Source organism: Scylla paramamosain, chromosome 13, assembly GCF_035594125.1.
Source record: "Scylla paramamosain isolate STU-SP2022 chromosome 13, ASM3559412v1, whole genome shotgun sequence".
Lineage (NCBI taxonomy): Eukaryota > Metazoa > Arthropoda > Malacostraca > Decapoda > Portunidae > Scylla > Scylla paramamosain.
The window spans coordinates 6,120,001-6,140,315 of record NC_087163.1 but is presented as its reverse complement, the minus strand read 5'-3'; the positions used below and the strand labels follow the sequence as shown (position 1 = coordinate 6,140,315).

General features: G+C 46.6%; 1 protein-coding gene across 2 annotated transcripts in view; it reads right to left on the bottom strand.

Annotated features, from left to right (window-relative positions):
• LOC135106374 (uncharacterized) overlaps positions 1-20,315 on the bottom strand; it is a 91,110-nt gene that overhangs the window by 27,449 nt on the left and 43,346 nt on the right. For both annotated transcript variants that reach the window (XM_064015316.1, XM_064015317.1), the window contains exons 2-3: positions 19,726-20,315; positions 8,982-9,102 (exon numbers count right to left, since the gene is read on the bottom strand). The exon at positions 19,726-20,315 is cut by the window's right edge and continues 793 nt beyond it. In XM_064015316.1, coding sequence (XP_063871386.1) covers positions 8,982-9,102; positions 19,726-20,315 — 711 coding nt within the window. The remainder of the gene's footprint in view (positions 1-8,981; positions 9,103-19,725) is intronic.

Here is a 20,315-nt window from a genome sequence, read left to right as displayed (position 1 = left end):
TGAGACAATTAAGAGGCAGGTGATATGGGCTCCACCTTAACCCACACGCACCACCACGCCCAAACTACTCATAATGCTTGGGGGTGTTAAGGGGCCGAGGTGTGGACAGCATGACAATAATGGTGAAAAAGAACGAGGATGGTGGCGAGCGTGACAGAGATGGGTAGTAGTAGCAGCAGTAGTAGTAAAAGTAACAGTAGTAAGAGAGGCAGGGAGCGTCAGACAGCACTGCGAAGGAACATTACCGTGGCAGTGATGAGCAAGACAAAGGCGGGAGTGTTGAGTGTTGGTTATGATAATGATGGCGTGGCTAAAAGCGGTAAACGGCGCGGACCACAACACCACGGGCAGCCACGCAGGGGAGGGGACGGAGCAGAAGTGACCTTGGCAACAGCTGAGCCCCCTTCTTATGGCACAGCACACCATAGCACAGCATAACACAGGGAAGGACGGCACAGCGCACCACATACTCAGCAATTAAGGGTCGGGAAGGATATGTGGCTTGTTTCTGGAGGTTGTTTGCCATCTGTTGTCTCCTACTCAAGGTGGTTTGGGATTGGTGTCATGTGTGTGTGTGTGTGTGTGTGTGTGTGTGTGTGTGTGTGTGTGTGTGTGTGTGTCACTTGGCATACTTCAACTGATCCGAGTTATGATCAAAAGGAAAACAAGAAATAAACATTCAAAGAAGGAGATGAGGACCAACACGACAGGAACACACACACACACACACACACACACACACACACACACACACACACACACACAATCATCATCAAAACGTCTCCTTCAGAAAGAGTAACGGAAAAAGAAATCAACACAAAACAAGACAAAAAAGGCACAAATCACAAACCGAAGCAGGAAAATGAGAGAAAAGAGAAGCACAGAAACAAGAAACAGGGAACAACCAACACTCAGCTCCCGATCCTTCCTTTGCCTTCACACTTTCCCTCACCATCGTTTCCGCTCTCCAAAAAGACGCTTACACACACTTACACACGCGCACCTCACCTGCCTCACTAAGAATCACACGGGAATCACACACCCTCGCTTTTAATTGACAGGTATTTGCGCTTCCTAGCCGTGACTCAGTTCACATCACAGGCGTGCACTCAATAAATTCCGGAATCTGAGGAAAAACTTTTGAGGCGCCGGGAAGATAAACAGGGAAGGAGGACGGGGACGAGGCGAGGCGTGGGAGCAAACACAGGAAGAGGGGGAGGAGGAGGAGGAGGAGGAAATTCAGAGCTAACACATCTCTTTTAATTAACACCATACGACCTGAATTGCTTTTTGATGAGGGAAAAATACATTCCACTCTCTTCGTTTCTTCTTTTTTTTTTCTTTTTTTCCCCTCATCAACGTGCATGTTAGGGCTGATTTCCGGCTGAATGAACAAACCAAGACTGCCGCGAAACTGCCAACTGTGCAAGAGATGAAAGGCAGTCTGAGGAGGAGGAGGAGGAGGAGGAGGAGGAGGAGGAGGAGGAGGAGGAGGAGGAGGAGGAGGAGGAGGAAGAGGAGGAGGAGGAGGAGGAGGAGGAGGAGGAGGAGGAGGAGGAAGAGGAGGAGGAGGAGGAGGAGGAGGAGGAGGAGGAGGAGGAAGAAGAAGAAGAAGAAGAAGAAGAAGAAGAAGAAGAAGAAGAAGAAGAAGAAGAAGAAGAAGAAGAAGACATTACGCTCACCCCTACTGACCAGGAGGGCGCGCCTCACACCAACACACCAATACCTGCACGGGTCCCAACGAGGCGAGAAGAGACGTAAAAGAACAGAGATGAAGGACTGATCTGGAGAGGCCGAGGGGAGGAGGAGTTCGTATTGGTAGTCCGCCATAACACTCCCACACTCCCTGCACCACGTAAACACCACCGCCAATACTCCTGACGAAGATTATAACACAAGTCTCCAAAACATGTCTCGTCTCCTTTCGCGGACCGAGGGCGTGGGAGCAGCGGCGATAGGATTGAGCGGCCGTCCGAACGTGTTACCACATATTTTCACACTTGGGTGAAGACGATCATCCCTCACGCACACACTCCAGCACGCATGTTCATGAGCGCTTTACTGGCAGGTGGACAGACATGCAGCACAGACAAACAGGGTCCAGCACACGCGAGTACTGAGAAATCAAGGGCGGATCCTGGATTTAAAGGAGAGAGGATCGTGGGCGCCGCAACGTACGTACATGCAAGTCTATTGTTCGCCGCACAAAAATGAGGTTTTCACGGAGCTTAAATTTGTACCGCACGGAGTTTTATTAGAGTTGCTGTGCCTGTTGCTGCTGCTGTTATTGTTCCTGCTGTTCTTATAGCTCCTGCGTGTCACCTCAAGTGGCGCCGCACATGCGAAATGATCAACAATACATATATTCATAATGCACAAATAGAAAGTTAAAAATGTACGGTAGAGACATGACAGTATCGCTTACCTTCCCACTGCCACGCCCTCGCCGCCCACATCCTGCACATCTCACCCTAGGTAGCCTTTAATTTTAACACCATACAGCAACCATAGCTATCCCTGCATTCATCCATCCTCCTCCTTTGTTCCTATCTCTTTCGCTAAACACTACCTATTACATACACGCTCCACCAATCACTCAATCGCTCAACCACTCAACCACCTACATTTCACCTGCAGTCCTCGCTTCGTTCCCTTACCTACCCCACTGAGTCCCTGTCCACGCCCACGCCCGCCGCTCCCTCACGCAGCATCAGACTTCACGTACTCAGTCTGCATTATGGCGACTCAAACGTGCTGCTTAGCCTCACGCGACACTCGGGCGGCGCTGTCACGAAGTTAAGTTTTGTTGACGTGGTGAAAGAAAGAGTGCAAAGGAGGCCATTTCCTTGTTCTCGTTAGGTGGAGTAAACAAACTTACACACACACACACACACACACACACACACACACACACACACACACACACACACACAGCGCCATCTAGTATTCTGAAGTATATTTATGAGCTTTCCCTTGACACTGGTTCGTAGGTATATATCCTGTATTGTCCCTGAAACTTTAATGAATAGATCAGTACCTCCGTAAGTCAAGGGAATAGATTCATACAAACCATTACACACCTTTACAGTAAAAATGAACGGGCGATATCTCAGTCTTGCAATGCCACGGCCTGCATTCAAATATTTACTTTGCGTGCCCCGTGAGAAATGTAATGAACCCTTAACCAATATTCGGCAACACTGGGAAATGACCCGCGCCTCTCGTCTCCCATGAATATTTGAAACTTTCCCGAGAGAAGGAGAGAGAGAGAGAGAGAGAGAGAGAGAGAGAGAGAGAGAGAGAGAGAGAGAGAGAGAGAGAGAGAGAGAGAGAGAGAGAGAGAGAGAGAGAGATACAAACAGAGAGAGACAAAGACAGATACATACATACAGACAGACAAGAACGAGAGACAGAGCTAGAGACAGACACACAGACAGACAGACAGACAGACAGACAGACAGACACACAGACAATATCATCAAACCAGCCCCGCACCACCTCACATATTCTACGATAAAATCATTAATCCTGGACAATGGCCGGCGAAAATAATGTAGCAGACCCATAAATAACTAAACGATGGACGAAAAAAAAAAAAAAGTATATATATAATAAAAACAGAGATGGCATTACCGCAGATCTCGTGGGACAAAAAAATGCACCTGCAGTTAATCCCACGACCGACAATCCTCTTGGCTAAGTAAAATTGCCCGATGATCCTGGACCGGCCCATGAAACTGGCTGGAACGCGCGATGGTAGAAAAAAGGAACAATTTCGGAGTAATTTCTTAGATTACGCATTACTTTCCAGCAGCCAGTGAGCGGCGAGCAGGTGTGTGCGTGTGCTGAGGTAGGCAAGCAGCTGGGTGGGTAGGGAAGAGAGTAGGTACAGCACGAAAGGAAGGAAGGAAGGATGGATGGATGGATGGATGGATGGATGGATGGAAAGAAGGAAGGAAGGAAGGAAGGAAGGAAGGAAGGAAGGAAGGAAGGAAGAAAGGAAGGAAGGAAGGAAGGAAGGAAGGAAGGAGTGAATGAGTGAATGAGTGAATGAATGAATGAATGAATGAATGAATGAATGGATGGATGGATGGATGGATGGAAGAAAGGAAGGAATGTAGATAGACAGCTAAGTAAGGAGGAGGAGAAAAAGGAAGAAAAAGAAAGGAAAAGCTAAGAGATACAGAAAAGAAGAAAAGAAGACGAGACGAAATAAAAAAAAAAAAGATGCTGGAAAATAAATTAAATAGGCAGAAAAGTAGGAAGGTCTGTAGGTAGGTCGGCAGGCAGGTAGCTATGTAGGTCGGGTAGGACAGCGAATTCACCTTGACTCAAATCCTCGTCTGCCGTCCGTCTAGGGATTATGGTGCAAACAGTTAGCGTCGCGTCGCCTGCCGTGTCTCAAGGTCGCCGCGCTCCTCCATGTGGGTCCGCTAAGCCTTGCCCTCGCCTCCCGACCCACCGCACGTGACACCCTCTGCCCTGCGCACCCACATCACCTGAATCACCGGGGAATGTTCACTGATTCTGCTCTATCACCTTTATTTACCCATTATCTAAGTTGCTGACAGATACTGACTAGATTTTTTTTTTTATAACCATTCGCTTTTTTTTCTGTATTTCTTTTTTCCACATGTCAAGGCTATTGTCGCAACACTCCATTCACCTACATTCCCCTCCCCTTCCAACCACAGGCTACATGATATCCCAATTTGAAACCTCTCCCCCTCTCCACCCCTCTTTCCCTGCGTTCCTCTGTCCTTCCCTCTCACTACGTGTCAAGGCTGTCCGGGATATTCTAATAATGCCTCCCTTCCCCTCTTTTACCCCTCCCATATATCCTCAGCTTTCCCTTCTTTCCCTTCTCCACCCTCTCTCCTGCCTCCTTTCTTCCTCCCTTTCACCCTCTTTTCCTCTCTCCCTCCTTCAACGTCGTGACCGTGACATCAACACAATCCCCTCCTTCCCTCCCTCTTCTTCCTCCCTTCCTCCCCGACGCACAATACACAAAGTGAAGGCTGATTGAAACAGTTCCGTCGACATGATCACGGCAATAAAGGTCCTGCATGATCACTGTAATAAAACTTAATATCTTCCCTGCCCTCATTTCCCCACCGAGATTGACAGAAAATGAAGAAAAAAGAGAAAACCCGTCTCCTTCAGATTACACCTTGACTACCGTCCGCGACTCGGAGTATTTATCAATTACTTTTACGAGCAGGAAGACGAGGTGCAGGCAACCGCTGCATCACCATCACCAGGGACATGCAGTTAATTCTCTAACATGAAGTCCCGTTCGTCAAGGCAATGACTCCCATTAACTCGTAATCCCACCGAGTTACAGGGTTTGAGTAACCTGTAGTGTCTCTGGACGCAGCACATTATGGGATGAAAACTGCCCTTATTTTACGGGATCCCTTTGGTTGTGCCCTGACAAACTCCCTCCTGCGGTGAGTGACGGGCCCCCGGCAATGGCTGATCCGCAGGGCCTTGCAGGATCACGACAGACGGGTGGCGCGGGCGGCTGGTCCCTGGTAAACACAGCCTACGCAGGTCCCGCGTCCTCGTGCGGCCAAAAAAATGATAATAGCCGAGTAGCGTAATCCGTCACGCGATGGTAGACGGAGTTTCGTGAAAATTCTTATTCGCTTATTCTCTGTTACGTAGTGCGGTGCCTCTCCTCCTTCCCCTTCCTCCCTCTCTCCCTTACCCCGCCTGACGCAGTAAGGACAAGAGACCCTGAGCAGCCATACGAAGGACGTGAGGGAAATATAAGCAACTAAAAAGGAAGTTTCGAATTCATGACGAAGATGGACCAAAGTTTACAGATTTCCGGAACTGAGTTCTCATGATACCTTGAAACCCTCGATTCTGTGGAGGCACCTGGCGTGACGTTGGTGGAGGGAGGAGGAGGTGTCGGGGAAGGGGGTATGAGAAGAGAAAGAAAAGGAGAGAAAGTTAAAGGGTACAGGAAGAAGACAAGGGAAAGGGTGGAAGAGAGAAGAGAAGAGAGAAATGGAAAGTGTAAAGAAGAAAAGTAAAGGCTTAGATGTTGGAAACGAAAGAAGGTATACAGAGAAGAGATACTTGAAGGCAAGGGAAGGAAAGAGACAAAGGAAAGGACTAGAGGACAGTGGAGGAGGGTAAGAGAAGGGGGAAAGGAGAAAAGGAAGGGGTACAGGAGGTAAGGGAAGAGGAGAGAAGAGGGGTATAAGGGAAAGGTAGGGAGAGAAAGGAAGAGGTATATGAGAAAGGTAAGGGAGAGGAATGAAGAAAGGGTAAAAGAAAGAGGAGTGGAAAGGAGAAGGGTTAAAAGAGAAGAGGAAAGGAGAGGGTGAGGAAAGGAAAGGGATACAAGAGGAAGGCGAGGTGAGGTGGAGTGTTGGGAGTGTTGCTGCGTCACGGCCAAGAGTAAAGTCAACTGGAAGACGTAAAAGTCATAAAAGGAGAAGAGACGTAGTGGGTGAGGGGCGGCGGTGGCAGTGGCGGCAGGAGGAGGAGGAGGAGGAGGAGGAGGAGGAGGAGGAGGAGGAGGAGGAGGAGGATCCCGAAGAGTTCAACCTGGGACGTGACGAACACAACTCCCAGGAAAATGTTCAGGCGGAGTGTAGTGTTCCCATCACTCCCTTGGTGCTTCTTTCTAATTACTCAGCGCACGCCCGAGTCCCTTACCTGTTTGTTTGCTTCGCCAGGTGCTTCCCGCTTCTTTATGACCCTCCACTAATCTATATTTGCTCGAGATAATCTTAACTAATTTCCGCACGTATTCCAATGTTGTCCTTTTGTCTCTGCTGGTTCTCACGAGACTCTGAAACTCCAGCGGCTCTTTTCTTCTTCTCTCTTCTTCTCTTCTCTCCCTTTGAAGTGAAAAAGTAAAAACCTCATCATGTAGATTGAACAGACGCGTTACAGAGTAGAACACTAGATCCCATGCAGTGCACCAGAGCCTTCTTGCTTTTGTCAGCAGTAGGGCGAAGAGTAGAAGAGAACACCCGATTTAACTCATTTCCGAAGAAGCAGGCAAACCTCGAAGGAAAGAATGAAGAGGAAAGGAGCCCGAGGGAGTGGAGGAGACTCGGCGGAGCGGTTGGGATGGACAAATGGGAAGGATTGAAAGATGGAGAGAGTCTGGCAGGAAGGAGAGAAAGAGAGGGAGAGGCATGATTGATTGAAGGCGTTGAGGTCATAAGACGCAGGAAGGAGAGAAAGAGAGATGGGGGGACGGGGCGGAGACGCTAGATATTATCCAGAGGGGGAGATATAAACTAACTCCTCTCAGATGTACCCTTTCCCCTCAACCCGGTGCAGTTCAAGGAAGGGCAGGCTACAGAGGAGAATGAGAAGAAAAGCGTGGAGTTAGACAGTTGAGAGGAGAGTGGAGATGTTTTGGGGAGGGTAAAAAGGAGGATGAGAAGGAAAGCGAGGAGTTATAGACTGAGGGGAAGAGAGTGGAAGAGTTTAGGAAAGGATATTGAGGTGGATGAGAAAGGAAAGAGTGGAGTTAGAGGAGAGTAGTGTTGGGGAGAGCACAAAGGATGATAAGAGGGAAAGAGAAGAGGGGACAGAGAGGAGAAGGGTGTTAGGGAGAGTACAGAGGAGGATGAAAAGGAAAAAGAAGAGGAGATATAGAGAAGAGTGTTGGGGAGGTTAAAGAGGAGGATGAGAAGGAAAGCGTAGTTAGAGTGGAGGAGAGTAGTTCTGGGGAGGGTATAGAGGAGGATGAGAAGTAAACCACGGGGTGAGCGCCTGAGGGGAGTGTGGGGGAGCGGCGGGGGAGGGAGTGGCCGGGTTGTTTAGTATTCTCGCGAGGCACATCTGTTCGCATGGGTGAGCGTGGTGGCGTGGACGGGCGGCAGGTAATAATGTGCATGTTTGCGTCACCGTGCCACGCCGCCATGTGCCACGCCCTTACATACTCGTACGAGTACACAGACACCCATAGGACATATTACAAGTACACACGCACACACACACACACACACACACACACACACACACACACGAGTAATTCATCTCTCTCTCTCTCTCTCTCTCTCTCTCTCTCTCTCTCTCTCTCTCTCTCTCTCTCTCTCTCTCTCTCTCTCCCCCAAACCACCCACTTTTTCACCACTAGCCATACATCCTCCCTCTCCCCTTCCCACTTCCCCTGCATTCCTCTCCCTCTCTCCATCCCTCAACACTCCCCTCACTCTACACTTTTTTCTCCTCGGACTCAACAAATCAGCGGCGAAACACGCACTCATACCATTACGCCAACAAACGGACAGACAGACGGACAGATGAGTAAACAATGGAAGTGACTAAGGGCGTGGAGTGGCACCTTAGCACCTGGTGAGTGAGAGGGGCGGGGAGCGGGACTGAGGAGAGGGGCGAGGAGAGGGGCTGGGAGAGGGGAGGAGTGATAGCGTGGGTGATGAAAGGCAAGAGGGGAAATGTGATGTGAGGCAAGTGAAAGGGACAGAGAGAGAGAGAGAGAGAGAGAGAGAGAGAGAGAGAGAGAGAGAGAGAGAGAGAGAGAGAGAGAGAGAGAGAGAGAGAGAGAGAGAGAGAGAGAGAGAGAGAGAGAGAGAGCACTAAAAAGACGAAATATAACCAAAACAAATAGGTAAACATTAGCTACACACACACACACACACACACACACACACACACACACACAAGAAAAAAATAACGTGGCATACACAAAACAAATACACAAAAAGAAAAAAAGAAAAAAAATAGTAGAAACACTGATTTTTCACACACATCCACCCTACCAAAAAAAAAAAAAAAAAAAAAAAAAAAACACACACACACACACACACACACACACATATATATAAAACAAACAAACATAATAAACAAGACCACACAAGAACCAACGAACCAGTCGAAACCAAACAACAACAACACCAACAAAAAGAACAATACGATAACCAGAAAGAACCTCTCCCATGACACCTGCCTGCGCTGCCTCACCTGGGACACACTAGCTTACTCACCTGTGAATGTTATAGAGGACCCGTAGATCATCCAGGTACCGGGCAGGATGAAGCTGTGCGCGCTCCCTCTCCCTCTGTATATCCAGCAGGGATCGAACAGCTCGGAGCTCCCCACCGCCCTCTGAAAGGCAGGTAGGTGTTGGTTAGCAAGGGAGGGAAAGGAGGGTGGAAGGGCTGCGTTCTAGGAAGGATGCGAATAACGTATGTAGGAGATTTTATGAGGGACAGGGGAAGGTGGATAGTTTTAGTAAGGAAGGAAGGAAGGGATGGATGAAGGAAGGGGAGGAAGGAGGAAAAGAAAAAAAGGAAAAACAATAAGGAACCAAGAAAGAAGGAAGAAAGGAAGTTATAAATGGAAGGAAGGAAGGAAGGAAGGAAGAAATGGATGAAGGAATGGAAGGAAGGAAAGAAGAAGGAAGGAAGGAAATCAGGTAAGAAGGAACGAAGAAAGGAAAGAAAGGGAAAAAATAGGGAACCAAGAAGAAAGGAAGACAAATGGAAAGAGATAGACAAAAGATAGAAATAAGATAAGCGAAAAAACAGACAAAGGAAAAGAACAAAGAAGAAAGGAAGAAAGGAACGAAGAAAGGAAGGAAGGAAGGAAGGAAGAAATGACGAAAAGGAGGAAAAGAAAACAAAGGCATAAAGAAAGATAAAAATATAAAAGAAGGGGAAAAAAGATGAATGAACTGGAAGGGAAGGAAAGAGAAGTAATAAAGAAGGAAACAGACCTGGTGAATGGATGGATCGAGTGAATGATGAAAAGAATGAGTGAGAAAGCTTATTATCATTGGCACGTGTGTGTGTGTGTGTGTGTGTGTGTGTGTGTGTGTGTGTGTGTGTGTGTGTGTGTGTGTGTGTGTTTTATACCACTGGGTGTGGCGCAGCTCGTTCAAAACAGGTTAAGAGAAGTATTTATTTACTTAGAGAGAGAGAGAGAGAGAGAGAGAGAGAGAGAGAGAGAGAGAGAGAGAGAGAGAGAGAGAGAGAGAGAGAGAGAGAGAGAGAGAGAGAGCATACATCACGTGCACAAGTCAAACAGCCTTCACTTCTACGTCAAAACAAAAAGTTACTTAAATCCACAAGCTATTATCAATAACACCTCCCTCACCCAACACACCACCACCACCACCACCACCACCACTTTTCCCCTAACAGTTACACCACACCCTTTCTCCCTTCCTCGGCGCCACGTAATCCTAGATTCCAATTCTGAAACACTTGGGACTTTTAACAGGACTATTTTCAGAGGCCAAAGAAGCTATTAGTTAAGTTCTGATAAATATCCTTGGCCACTGACGGGGGTAAAATCCTTGTAAAACTATCTTTAGAATCAAAATACTCTAGAAACTGTCATTAAAATCATGACAACACTTTAGGAAACACCAGTAACTTCTACTACAGCCTTTCAAAAGCAATCGAGATACGTCCCTATTGTAGCAGTCACTAAGTTATTCAATTAATCAGTCTTTTCCTTATAGTGGAGTGTGGAATCCTTGTAAAACTATCACTAGAATCAAAGCACCACAGAAAACACCATTAACTTCCACTACAGTCTGTCAAAAGCAATGGAAGAAAGTCCATCATCTTGCGGCGTCTCTAAATCATCCAGTTAATTAGTCTTTTTCCTAATGGTGAGTGTGGAATACTTGTAAAACTATCACTAAAAAAAAAAAATACCAATACCTTCTACCACAGCCTGTCAAAAGCAATGAAATAAGTCTTTCTTCTTGCGGCGTCAGTAAATCAATCAGTAAATCAATTTGTGGTGGTACTGATGTTGGTGGTGGTGGTGGTGGTAGGGGTGGTGGTGGTCAACGCTCACGTCCCACACAACGTTAAAATATTTCTCCCTCCGTTTAACTCAAGGAGAATAAACAGCCTTTATGATACAGGTCAAGGATTTTTTTTCAGGAGTTTGATGGGGGGGGAGGTGAGGCGAGGTGAGGCGAGGCAGAGGCAGACCCGACCCTTAGAGAAGATGAGATACAATTACCTGAACATGACGTAATTATAGAGTAGGACTGTGTTGTGGTGCTGACTTAAGGTGAGGGGACTTTCTCTCTCTCTCTCTCTCTCTCTCTCTCTCTCTCTCTCTCTCTCTCTCTCTCTCTCTCTCTCTCTCTCTCTCTCTCTCTCTCTCTCTCTCTCTCTCTCTAAATGTGGTTAATTATCTACATCTGATTCTTACTTATTTCTTTACTTTTCTATCACCTCTCTCTCTCTCTTTCCTTAACTGCCCTAATCCATTTTTCGTTCTTATCTCCTGCAATTACATTTATTCTTATTCATTAATTGTAATTAAGGCAAGAGGGGTCACTAGTAGGCCAATTAAGAAGACCACCAACCTTCGAACTGTACTCGCAAACAAACAGGTGGAGGAGGAGGAGGAGGAGGAGGAGGAGGAGGAGGAGGAGGAGGAGGAGGAGGAGGAGGAGGAGGAGGAGGAGGAGGAGGAGGAGGAAATGAGACGAAAGTGCAAAAAAAAATAAGCCATAAATGTAAGAATGAAAATTATGAAAGTAAGAACACATAAAAAAAAAAAGAAAACGTACACACAAAGAAACACAAAGAAAGAATAAGCCGCATCAGACACGTTGGCCCTCAAGAGGTTGTTGGTGATGTGCTACAGTATATAATGCAAAATAAAAGATAGAGGATTGTAAAAGAGAAGGATAGGGAAGACAAAACAAAAAAGCAAGAGACGAGGGAGACGAGACAATGGAAAAGGAAGGATAGGAGGAGGAGGAGGAGGAGGAGGAGGAAAATTAAGTGTAAGTGCAATAAATAGAAAGTAACGAAGGGAAAGAAAAGCAGAAAAGGAAGAATAAATAAAAATAACAAAGAAAGAAGAAGAGAGGAAGAAGATTAGGAAAGGAAGATAAATAATTAAGAAGGACAAGGAAGAAAAAGTGGTTAAGAATCTAGACAAAGAAAGGAGGAGGAGGAGGAGGAAGAAGAAGATGAAGAATACAAGGGAATACAAAGGAAAACAAACAGCAACAGATCAGGAGGAGGAGGAAGAGGAAGAAGAAGAAAAATGGACAGGACAAAATGAGGCCAGACTTTTATAGGAGCGAAAAAGGTCTCAGGTATGCAAAGTAACAGTGCCAACACTCTGCCCAGTACTCGGTGTCAGGTGTGTTCTATATGGCGCTGACGGGAGCGAGGCGGCGAGAGCTCAGTGCTGGCCAGAAAGGGAAAGGCAAAGAGGCGCCATCAAGACCAGTGTGCAATAATTCACACATACAAATGGTGGCTCTGTTTCTGTTTAAGACATTTACACACGCAGACATGCATTCCGTCTCTCTCTCTCTCTCTCTCTCTCTCTCTCTCTCTCTCTCTCTCTCTCTCTCTCTCTCTCTCTCTCCTCTCTCTCTCTCTGTATCTTATTTACCTATCTATCTATCTCTATCCATCTACCTGTCTGTCTACTAACCTATTTGCATGTCTGTTTTTTTCCTCTCTTCTTTCTATTTGCCTGTTCTCTCTCTCTCTCTCTCTCTCTCTCTCTCTCTCTCTCTCTCTCTCTCTCTCTCTCTCTCTCTCTCTCTCTCTCATGCCAGACCTATGCACCTACCAACAAAAACCTTGACCCCACGCGTAATTTCAAGGCAGACCTAACATGCTGAATTGCAATCCATCCCGCCACACTATGACGCAGCCCCGCCCCGTCCCACTCCACCCAGCCCCGCCACGTGCTTTCGGACCCACACGACACCTGACCCGGCGTGGGGCTCATGAATCACACTGGGTCAGATGTGTGACGCAGGAGCCTTGACTTCGTTCTTCGTCTCACCTCCTTCCTCCCTCACCTATTAACACACATTCTCAGGTAATTGGCTTTCGTTTGCAGTGTACGTTTTTTTCAAGGTTAAGGACGTGTGTGTGTGTGTGTGTGTGTGTGTGTGTGTGTGTGTGTGTGTGTGTGTGTGTGTGTGTGTGTGTGTGAGTGTGTGTGTGTGTGTGTGTGTGTGTGTGTGTGTGTGTGTGTGTGTGTGTGTGTGTTTTGTGTATGTTGGGTATGTCAAAAGCGACTTACTGTGATGAGTGATGTGCTGGTAAGGGAGGGGGAGTGATGGGTGGGGAGTTGCAAAGATGGGGATAGAAGTTGTAAGGAGGTGGGGGAGGGGGTTGATTAGGACTTGCAAGCGTTATGAGGTGTCTGTGATAGATGGAGATGGCTGACGCTATTTTTTTTTTCTTGTCAGTGTGTTTGAAGTAGTGTAATCTTTTGCAGTTGTGTGTGTGTGGGCGTTAATTCCACACGTGCATAGGTAAACAAACGCACTTCACCCATTCCACCCACCTACTTTTGCCCCTCACACTCCCCACTGTTCCTGCTCATCACCCATTCCACCCACTTACTTCCCACCCCTCACAATCTCACCTCTCACTCTTCTCTGCCCTCACACATCACCTATTCCACCCACTCACTCCCCGCGCCTCACACTCTCTACTGCCCACCTATATCTCGAAGCTCACTCTCCCTTCCCTGACCCTCTTCCTTCCTCTCCTCCCTTTGCCCGTCGCCCTCTTATTCCTCACCATTAGTCCTCTCATCCACCCTTCCACTTATCTCTCATTCACTTTTCTCCACCATTACCTTCACCTCCCTCCTCAAAATCACTCTCGGACCCTTCCCCACACCCCCAACACGAACCCACCAAACACCTCCTCCATCCTCCCCTCCCCGTCCTCCTCTTCCTTATCATTCTCTCCCACGTCCTCCTCCTGCAGCCAAGGGAGGGAGGGCGCTGTAGAGGGGACGCCCCGCCACTTCGACACACTTCAGACACGCCACCGTCATCATTCCGTGAAACCTGAAATTCCGCATCGAGTAAGGAGTATTTTTTTTTTTTTTATGATTCCTGGAGAGTAATTACTTGGACGTGTGGAGGTAATAATGACATGGTGATATATTTGTTGATCTGCACTATCCTTCGTTCTCTGGGTGTGACAAGACAGGTGAGATGCCTCCCCCTGTGCTGTCCTGTCTCTTCTTATTCCAGCTGTTAGTGCAGAGTCGTGTAATCAGACAGTCTAGAGAGGAGTTAAAGATCTGGTGCTCTCAGCTATGCTTCGTAAAAACTTTGGCATAATGTAATCAGATAGTCTATAGAAGCATGTAAAATTCTGTCGCTGTATTTAGTCTGTAAAAATTGGTGTGATGTAATCAGACAGTCTATGGAAGGGTGTAGAGCGCCGTTGCTGTAGTTATTCATTATAAAAAAAACCTAGATGAACATTAATCTAAGTTGGATCTAGAGATGCATTACTGCTCGTCATCCTTTGTAAAAACTTCGATGTCATGTAATCAGAATGTATAAAAAGGACTGAAAATTCTCTTGCTGTAGTTATTCCTTATAAAAATCTATATAAAGATTAATTATTCTGAGAAGGATCTGGAGGTCTATTACTGTTCGCTATCCTTTGTAACAACCTTTGAAATGACGGGCGACAATAACAGAAGCTTCAATCCTTTCGCCAGGGTGAGGATAGATAAGTGAGAGGGATACAATAGAAAACACCAACGGAGGACGCAAGGAACATCGATAAACAATCTTAATCCTATCCCCCCCAAAAAAAAGTAACGGTAAATGCGTCAAGAAAGTGGAAACGAGAGTATTAAATATAAGTCGTGTCCCAAAAACCTCAGGTAAGTAGGTGAGAAAAATGAAAAAAAAAAAGAGGTACTGAAAATTCGAGTAAGTCTTGTCTTACAAAAAAGTTCAAGTAAATAGGTCAGGAAAGTGAAAAAAAAAAATGTATTGAATATGAGTCTTTCTCAAAATAAAGTGACAGTAAATAGGTCAAGGAAAGTGAAGAGAGCTATTGAATGTAAGTCTTACTCCCTAACACTGAAGGTAAACACTAGATCAGGAAAGAAAAAAGAGGGAGGTACTGAATATGAATCTTACACCCACATCCCAGAACACCGAAGGTAAATAGGTCAGGAGGGTGAAAAAAAGAGATGGACGGAAACTAGGCCAGGAAAGTGAAAAACAGAGGTATTGCATAGGCACTAAATATGAGTCTTGCCCCCAAAAAGTGACGGTAAATGGGCGAGGAAAGCAAAATAGTGCGGCATCGAGTGTGCATTCCGCGACCCGCGATGGCGGCCCCGCTTCACCTTCCCGGCGGCAGGAGCCACGCCTTGCTCTCCCTGCCGCCGCCGCCGCCGCCGCTGCTGCCGGTCCGGGATCCACCTGACTCCCGGGTCGAAGAGCAGGAGAGCTAAATATAGCCACCGGTGAGCACAGCCTCCCCGCAGGACTACCACACCCCGCCTCCTCCTCCCTCCCGCTGCAGGTGTCCTCCCCTCCCCTCCTCACCCTGGCAAGGAAGCTCCGGGGTCTGGCCACAACCTCCAGCAATGTGGTGCACGTGGAATGAACCCAATCCATATATACATCGCGTCAGTAAGGCGGGGGAGGTCGCGTCTGACTAATGAAAACAAGACCACACAGTAAGGTTCCAGCATATAGGGCAACAAGATTATCAAAGCAAGACTATCCTGGCCTTCGTGGGGGAGTAAAGCGTATCTGTCCTCGGTAAAACGTACATAATAAAATTTTAGAACAGTACGACATGTGTGATGGGAAGGAACACAGAGCATCGCGACGTAGTACAGGAACAACGGCACACGCAGAGCCCCACTGTGGCCGCAGAGGGCGTAAGGAAATCTTTAAAAGGAGATAGAGGCAAAGCACAGGCAGGGCAAGGGGCCGAGGACTTTCCTTTAGATTAATTTATATTCTTCCTCACATAACAGAAGGCTGACCACGAACCTGAAGACTGGAAATAGAGAGAGGAACTACCACCCCCTACGAAATCCCTTTTGTCGGCTCCTGCACAAAATGCTTTAATTAATCTCATTTCTATTACCTTCGTAGTGCAAGAGTTAATCATGAGGTTTATTCCTTCATCCCCTTAATGAGGAACTGTGGTATAATCTGCTTTCCACCACTTTATTTATTTACGTTTTTTTTTTTTTCTTTTCACGACTTAAAATTCTTTCGAAAGAGGAGTTCCGAGATGCCGTGGGAATGAAACTGATAATTGATTGATCAGTTTAGCAGTTTTACTTTCCTAATTTCTATTCTCACCCTTAGCTTGTCTATTTTCCTTCTTTCTATTTTTTTTTTTTTCAGGAAAACTGTATGGCAAAGAATCCAAACAAAGTTAAGAGATAAACAGCTCATCAGAGCCTTTAACTAATTATTTGTGACCAGACATTCAAAACATCATAATTTTATTTCCTCACAGCAAGGACAGACACGATAAGAACCCACAAACAGGAGCTTCCCAGGACGCGGACACCTACACTCACACGCACCTCAATTTGGCAAAACAAGGAAAGAAACTGGAAACGAAATAACAGACGCGGGAGGCAAGGGGAGTGGATGAAGGGGCTCCTGTGGCAGCTCAGTGATGGAAAACAATCAACCTCCCGCCACCGAGTAAATGACACCGACAGGGAAGGTCACAAGATCCCTTTGAGAACCATTTACGGATTACACAAAAGTCTCGGTGTTCAGGTGAAGATTACAGATGTCATGGTGGCAGTACGGAGGGGGGACTTAAAGAGCGAGAAGCAATCAAGTTCCATCCACGACCAAGACCGTAAAGGAAGGTCACATGAACACTCTGAACGCCTTTTAAGGATTACACAAGGGTCTTAGCGTTGAGATCACAGAAGTCACGGTGACATAGTACAGAGGATAACGGAAAGCAAAGAAGCTCTAACGAAGACCAGGGAAGACGGTAAGAGGTCACAACACTCTAAACGACTATTACGGATCACACAGTAAGAATTTCAAGGTTAGGAGGAAATTATAGAGGACACTGAGGTAACAGGTATAGCAATCGAACGCCAAGAAGAATCGTAAGAAAATTCACAACACCATTTTGAATCTTAATTACTAGCTATTCAAAAAAAAAAAAAAATCTACAGTTAGAAAAAATTACAAAGCCAGAAGGGTAAAGACTGAAGAAAAGTTAAAAGAGGAATAGGAAGAGATGAACAACAAGGAGGAGAAACATTGCCAGATTATTAATGAAAGTCCTCAAAAACAATAAAAATCTTCAGGGTTTGGTGGAAATTACGAAGGTGTGAATACGAGTAACACAGAAGGAAGAAAAGCAGGAGAAGGAACAGTGTCAGGAGGGTACCACAGAAGAGAGACATAATACGTAAAACAATCGAACACGAGTAGAATCATAAGGAAAGGCCACATCACTTTGAGTACTTTTTTTAACGGGTTATACAAAAGTCCTCAGGATCAGAAAAAAAAAAAGACAAAGGAGGAAGGAAGGAAAGTAAGAAGAGGAATAGGAAGAGAAAAACAAGGAAGAGGCATCTGGTTATTAGTGAACTTTCTCAAAAAAAAAAAAAAAAGGATTAAAAGGAAATTACGAAAGTCAGAATATGAGTAACGCAAAAGGAATGAAGAAAAGGAGGAAAAGGAACGGAGTCAATGCATTAGTAGACACACTCCAAGGGAACGCCGTGACCAGGAAGATACTAATTAAGCCAGGTGTCGTGCAGGTGCAGGCTAACACACAACACCACCATCACCACCACCACCACCACCACCACCAAGCCCCTTCAAGGACGAATGCATAAACAAAACGGGACGACGCTCAACATGCAACAGAGTAAGTAAGGCGAAGAGTTAATTGGCGGCGATACACGTTGACGGCGAAGACGCAGGGGAGGAGGAGGAGGAGGAGGAGGAGGAGGAGGAGGAGGAGGAGGAAGAAGAGGAGGAGGAGGAGGAGGAGGAGGAGGAAGAGGAGAAGGAGAAGGAGAAGGAGAAGGAGAAGGAGAAGGAGAGGGAGAAGAAGAAGAAAGAACCACGACCAGAAAAGAAAAAAAAATAATAAAAAAATACACCAAAGTAAGGGAAAGAAGGAAAGTAATACGTTCCAGAAGTAAACAAACAAATGGTCTTCTACTACTACTTACGTTCCAGAAGTAAACAAACAAATGGTCTTCTACTACTACTACTACTACTACTACTACTATTACTACTACTACTACTACTATTACTACTACTACTACTACTACTTCTACTACTACTACTACTACTACTACTACTACTACTACTACTACTATTATTACTACTACTACTACTACTACCACCACCACCATCGCCACCACCACCACCACCACCACCACCACCACCACCACTACTACTACTACTACTACTACTACTACTACTACTACTACTACTACTACTACTACTATTGCTACTACAACTACAACTACTACTACTACTACTACTACCACCACCACCACCACCACCACTGCTACTACTACTACTACTACTACTACCACCACCACCACCACCAAGACCACCACCACCACCACCACCACCCCCACCACCACTACTACCACCACCACCACAACCACTACTGCTGCTACTACTACTACTACTACTACTACTACTACTACTACTACCACCACCACCACCACCACCACCACCATCACTACTACTACTACTGCTACTACTACTGTTACTGCTACTACTACTACTACTACTACTACTACTACTACTACTACTACTACTACTACTACTACTACTACTCCCACTACGAACTCACGTATCCATTCACCTAATTACTTCATAAACTATTTTACTAACCAACTAAACAAACTGATCAATAAGCAAAATAAACAAGCAGAAACACACACACACACACACACACACACACACACACACACACACACACACACACACACACACACACACACACACACACACACTTGCGCGCGCGCGCGCGCGCTGGTCTTCCCTCAGTTCTACGAAGCCAGAAGCAACGACGCACCTCCTCATTGACCTTTGAACTTTGTGACCTTAGGAAAGTTCCTCTTATAAACACCGTAATAATAATAACAACAAATAATAAAAAAAATAATAATTCCTCTGTGTGTGTGTGTGTGTGTGTGTGTGTGTGTGTGTGTGTGTGTGTGTGTGTGTGTGTGTGTGTGTGTGTGTGTGTGTGTGTGTGTGTGTGTGTTAATCAAGGCAGGTGTAGGTGAGTGGCACGGTTCGTTCCGATTATCCTCAGTGTGATGGAGCGGCGGACAGGAAGAATATTCTGTGTAATTTTCTCTTTGATATTTCGCACCATAATAAAATGAAAAATGGGACAGTAACACTGGGAGTGGGTGGTGGTGGTGGTGGTGGTGGTGGTGGTGGTGGTGGTGGTGGTGGTGGTAGTGGTGGTGGTGGTGCAAGGAGGAGGAGGAGGTGTCGCCGTACTCTCCGAGAAAAAATACCAAGAAAAGTTCAAAGCAAATAAAAAAGTAGATTAATTTGCTCCTGCCGGCGAATGAAGACGACAATTTATACAACGAGCAAAATCATATACAATAACATTCATGTAACATTATCATGAACGATATATATATAATTGTTTCCCACTGACAGAAAAATTTCTAAATTATATTCCCCTCCCATGTAATTATAATGCATACTTAGCGATAAAGAGACAAGCATAGCTGTCCGGTGTGTCATATACACTAATTTCAAGGCGGTAATCAAATTAAGACACTACTGATATAGTTATGGGGCTCATTACTCACCGGGTATTATTAAGCTGTCATACCTGGGAATGTCATAACAGTGTGTGTGTGTGTGTGTGTGTGTGTGTGTGTGTGTGTGTGTGTGTGTGTGTGTGTGTGTGTGTGTGTGTGTGTGTGTGTGTGTGTGTGTGTGTGTGGAAGGAGCCTTACCTTGAGGGACCTGCAGGTGAGAGGCGGCCCCAGGACTGCTGTACACGGCGTCCGCTGAGGAAGAGGAGGTGGGGAGTGCTGAGTGCTGCAGCCTCACCAGGTCGCTCAGCATCGCCCACGACGCTTGAGACTTCCTGCCGCTCTTCTCGGGCGTCACCACCACCTCCGGGGTCACTCTGAGGCCTGAGGCGGTGGTCGGCGGGGACACTATTGGGTTGTCGTATCCGCGAGGCGTTTCTTGCGTGTCCACCACCCTCTGCGTGGTGTCTTGTGTTCTCGCGGGTACTTGTTCAGGCTGCTGGTGGTCCACGAGTTCCTCCACCTCGTCCCTCTCCGGGTCGGTCTGGTGCGCCGCCCCCTGGCCCCCGCATAGATCGCCACTACAGATTAGCGTCACCATGCGACCCAAGAAGGCTTGAGCAACTCCGAAGAAGCTGCATCCTAGCCCTGGTAGCTCACGTGGGAGCGGGCTTGGCTGGGCCACCGGGCGGCGTGAGGTAAAGGGCCCTTGGCTCACCTGATTCTGTAGGTCGACAACAGACAACTGCTGAATGGCGGAGGTGGCATCAGGTTGCTGGCGGGACCTGACG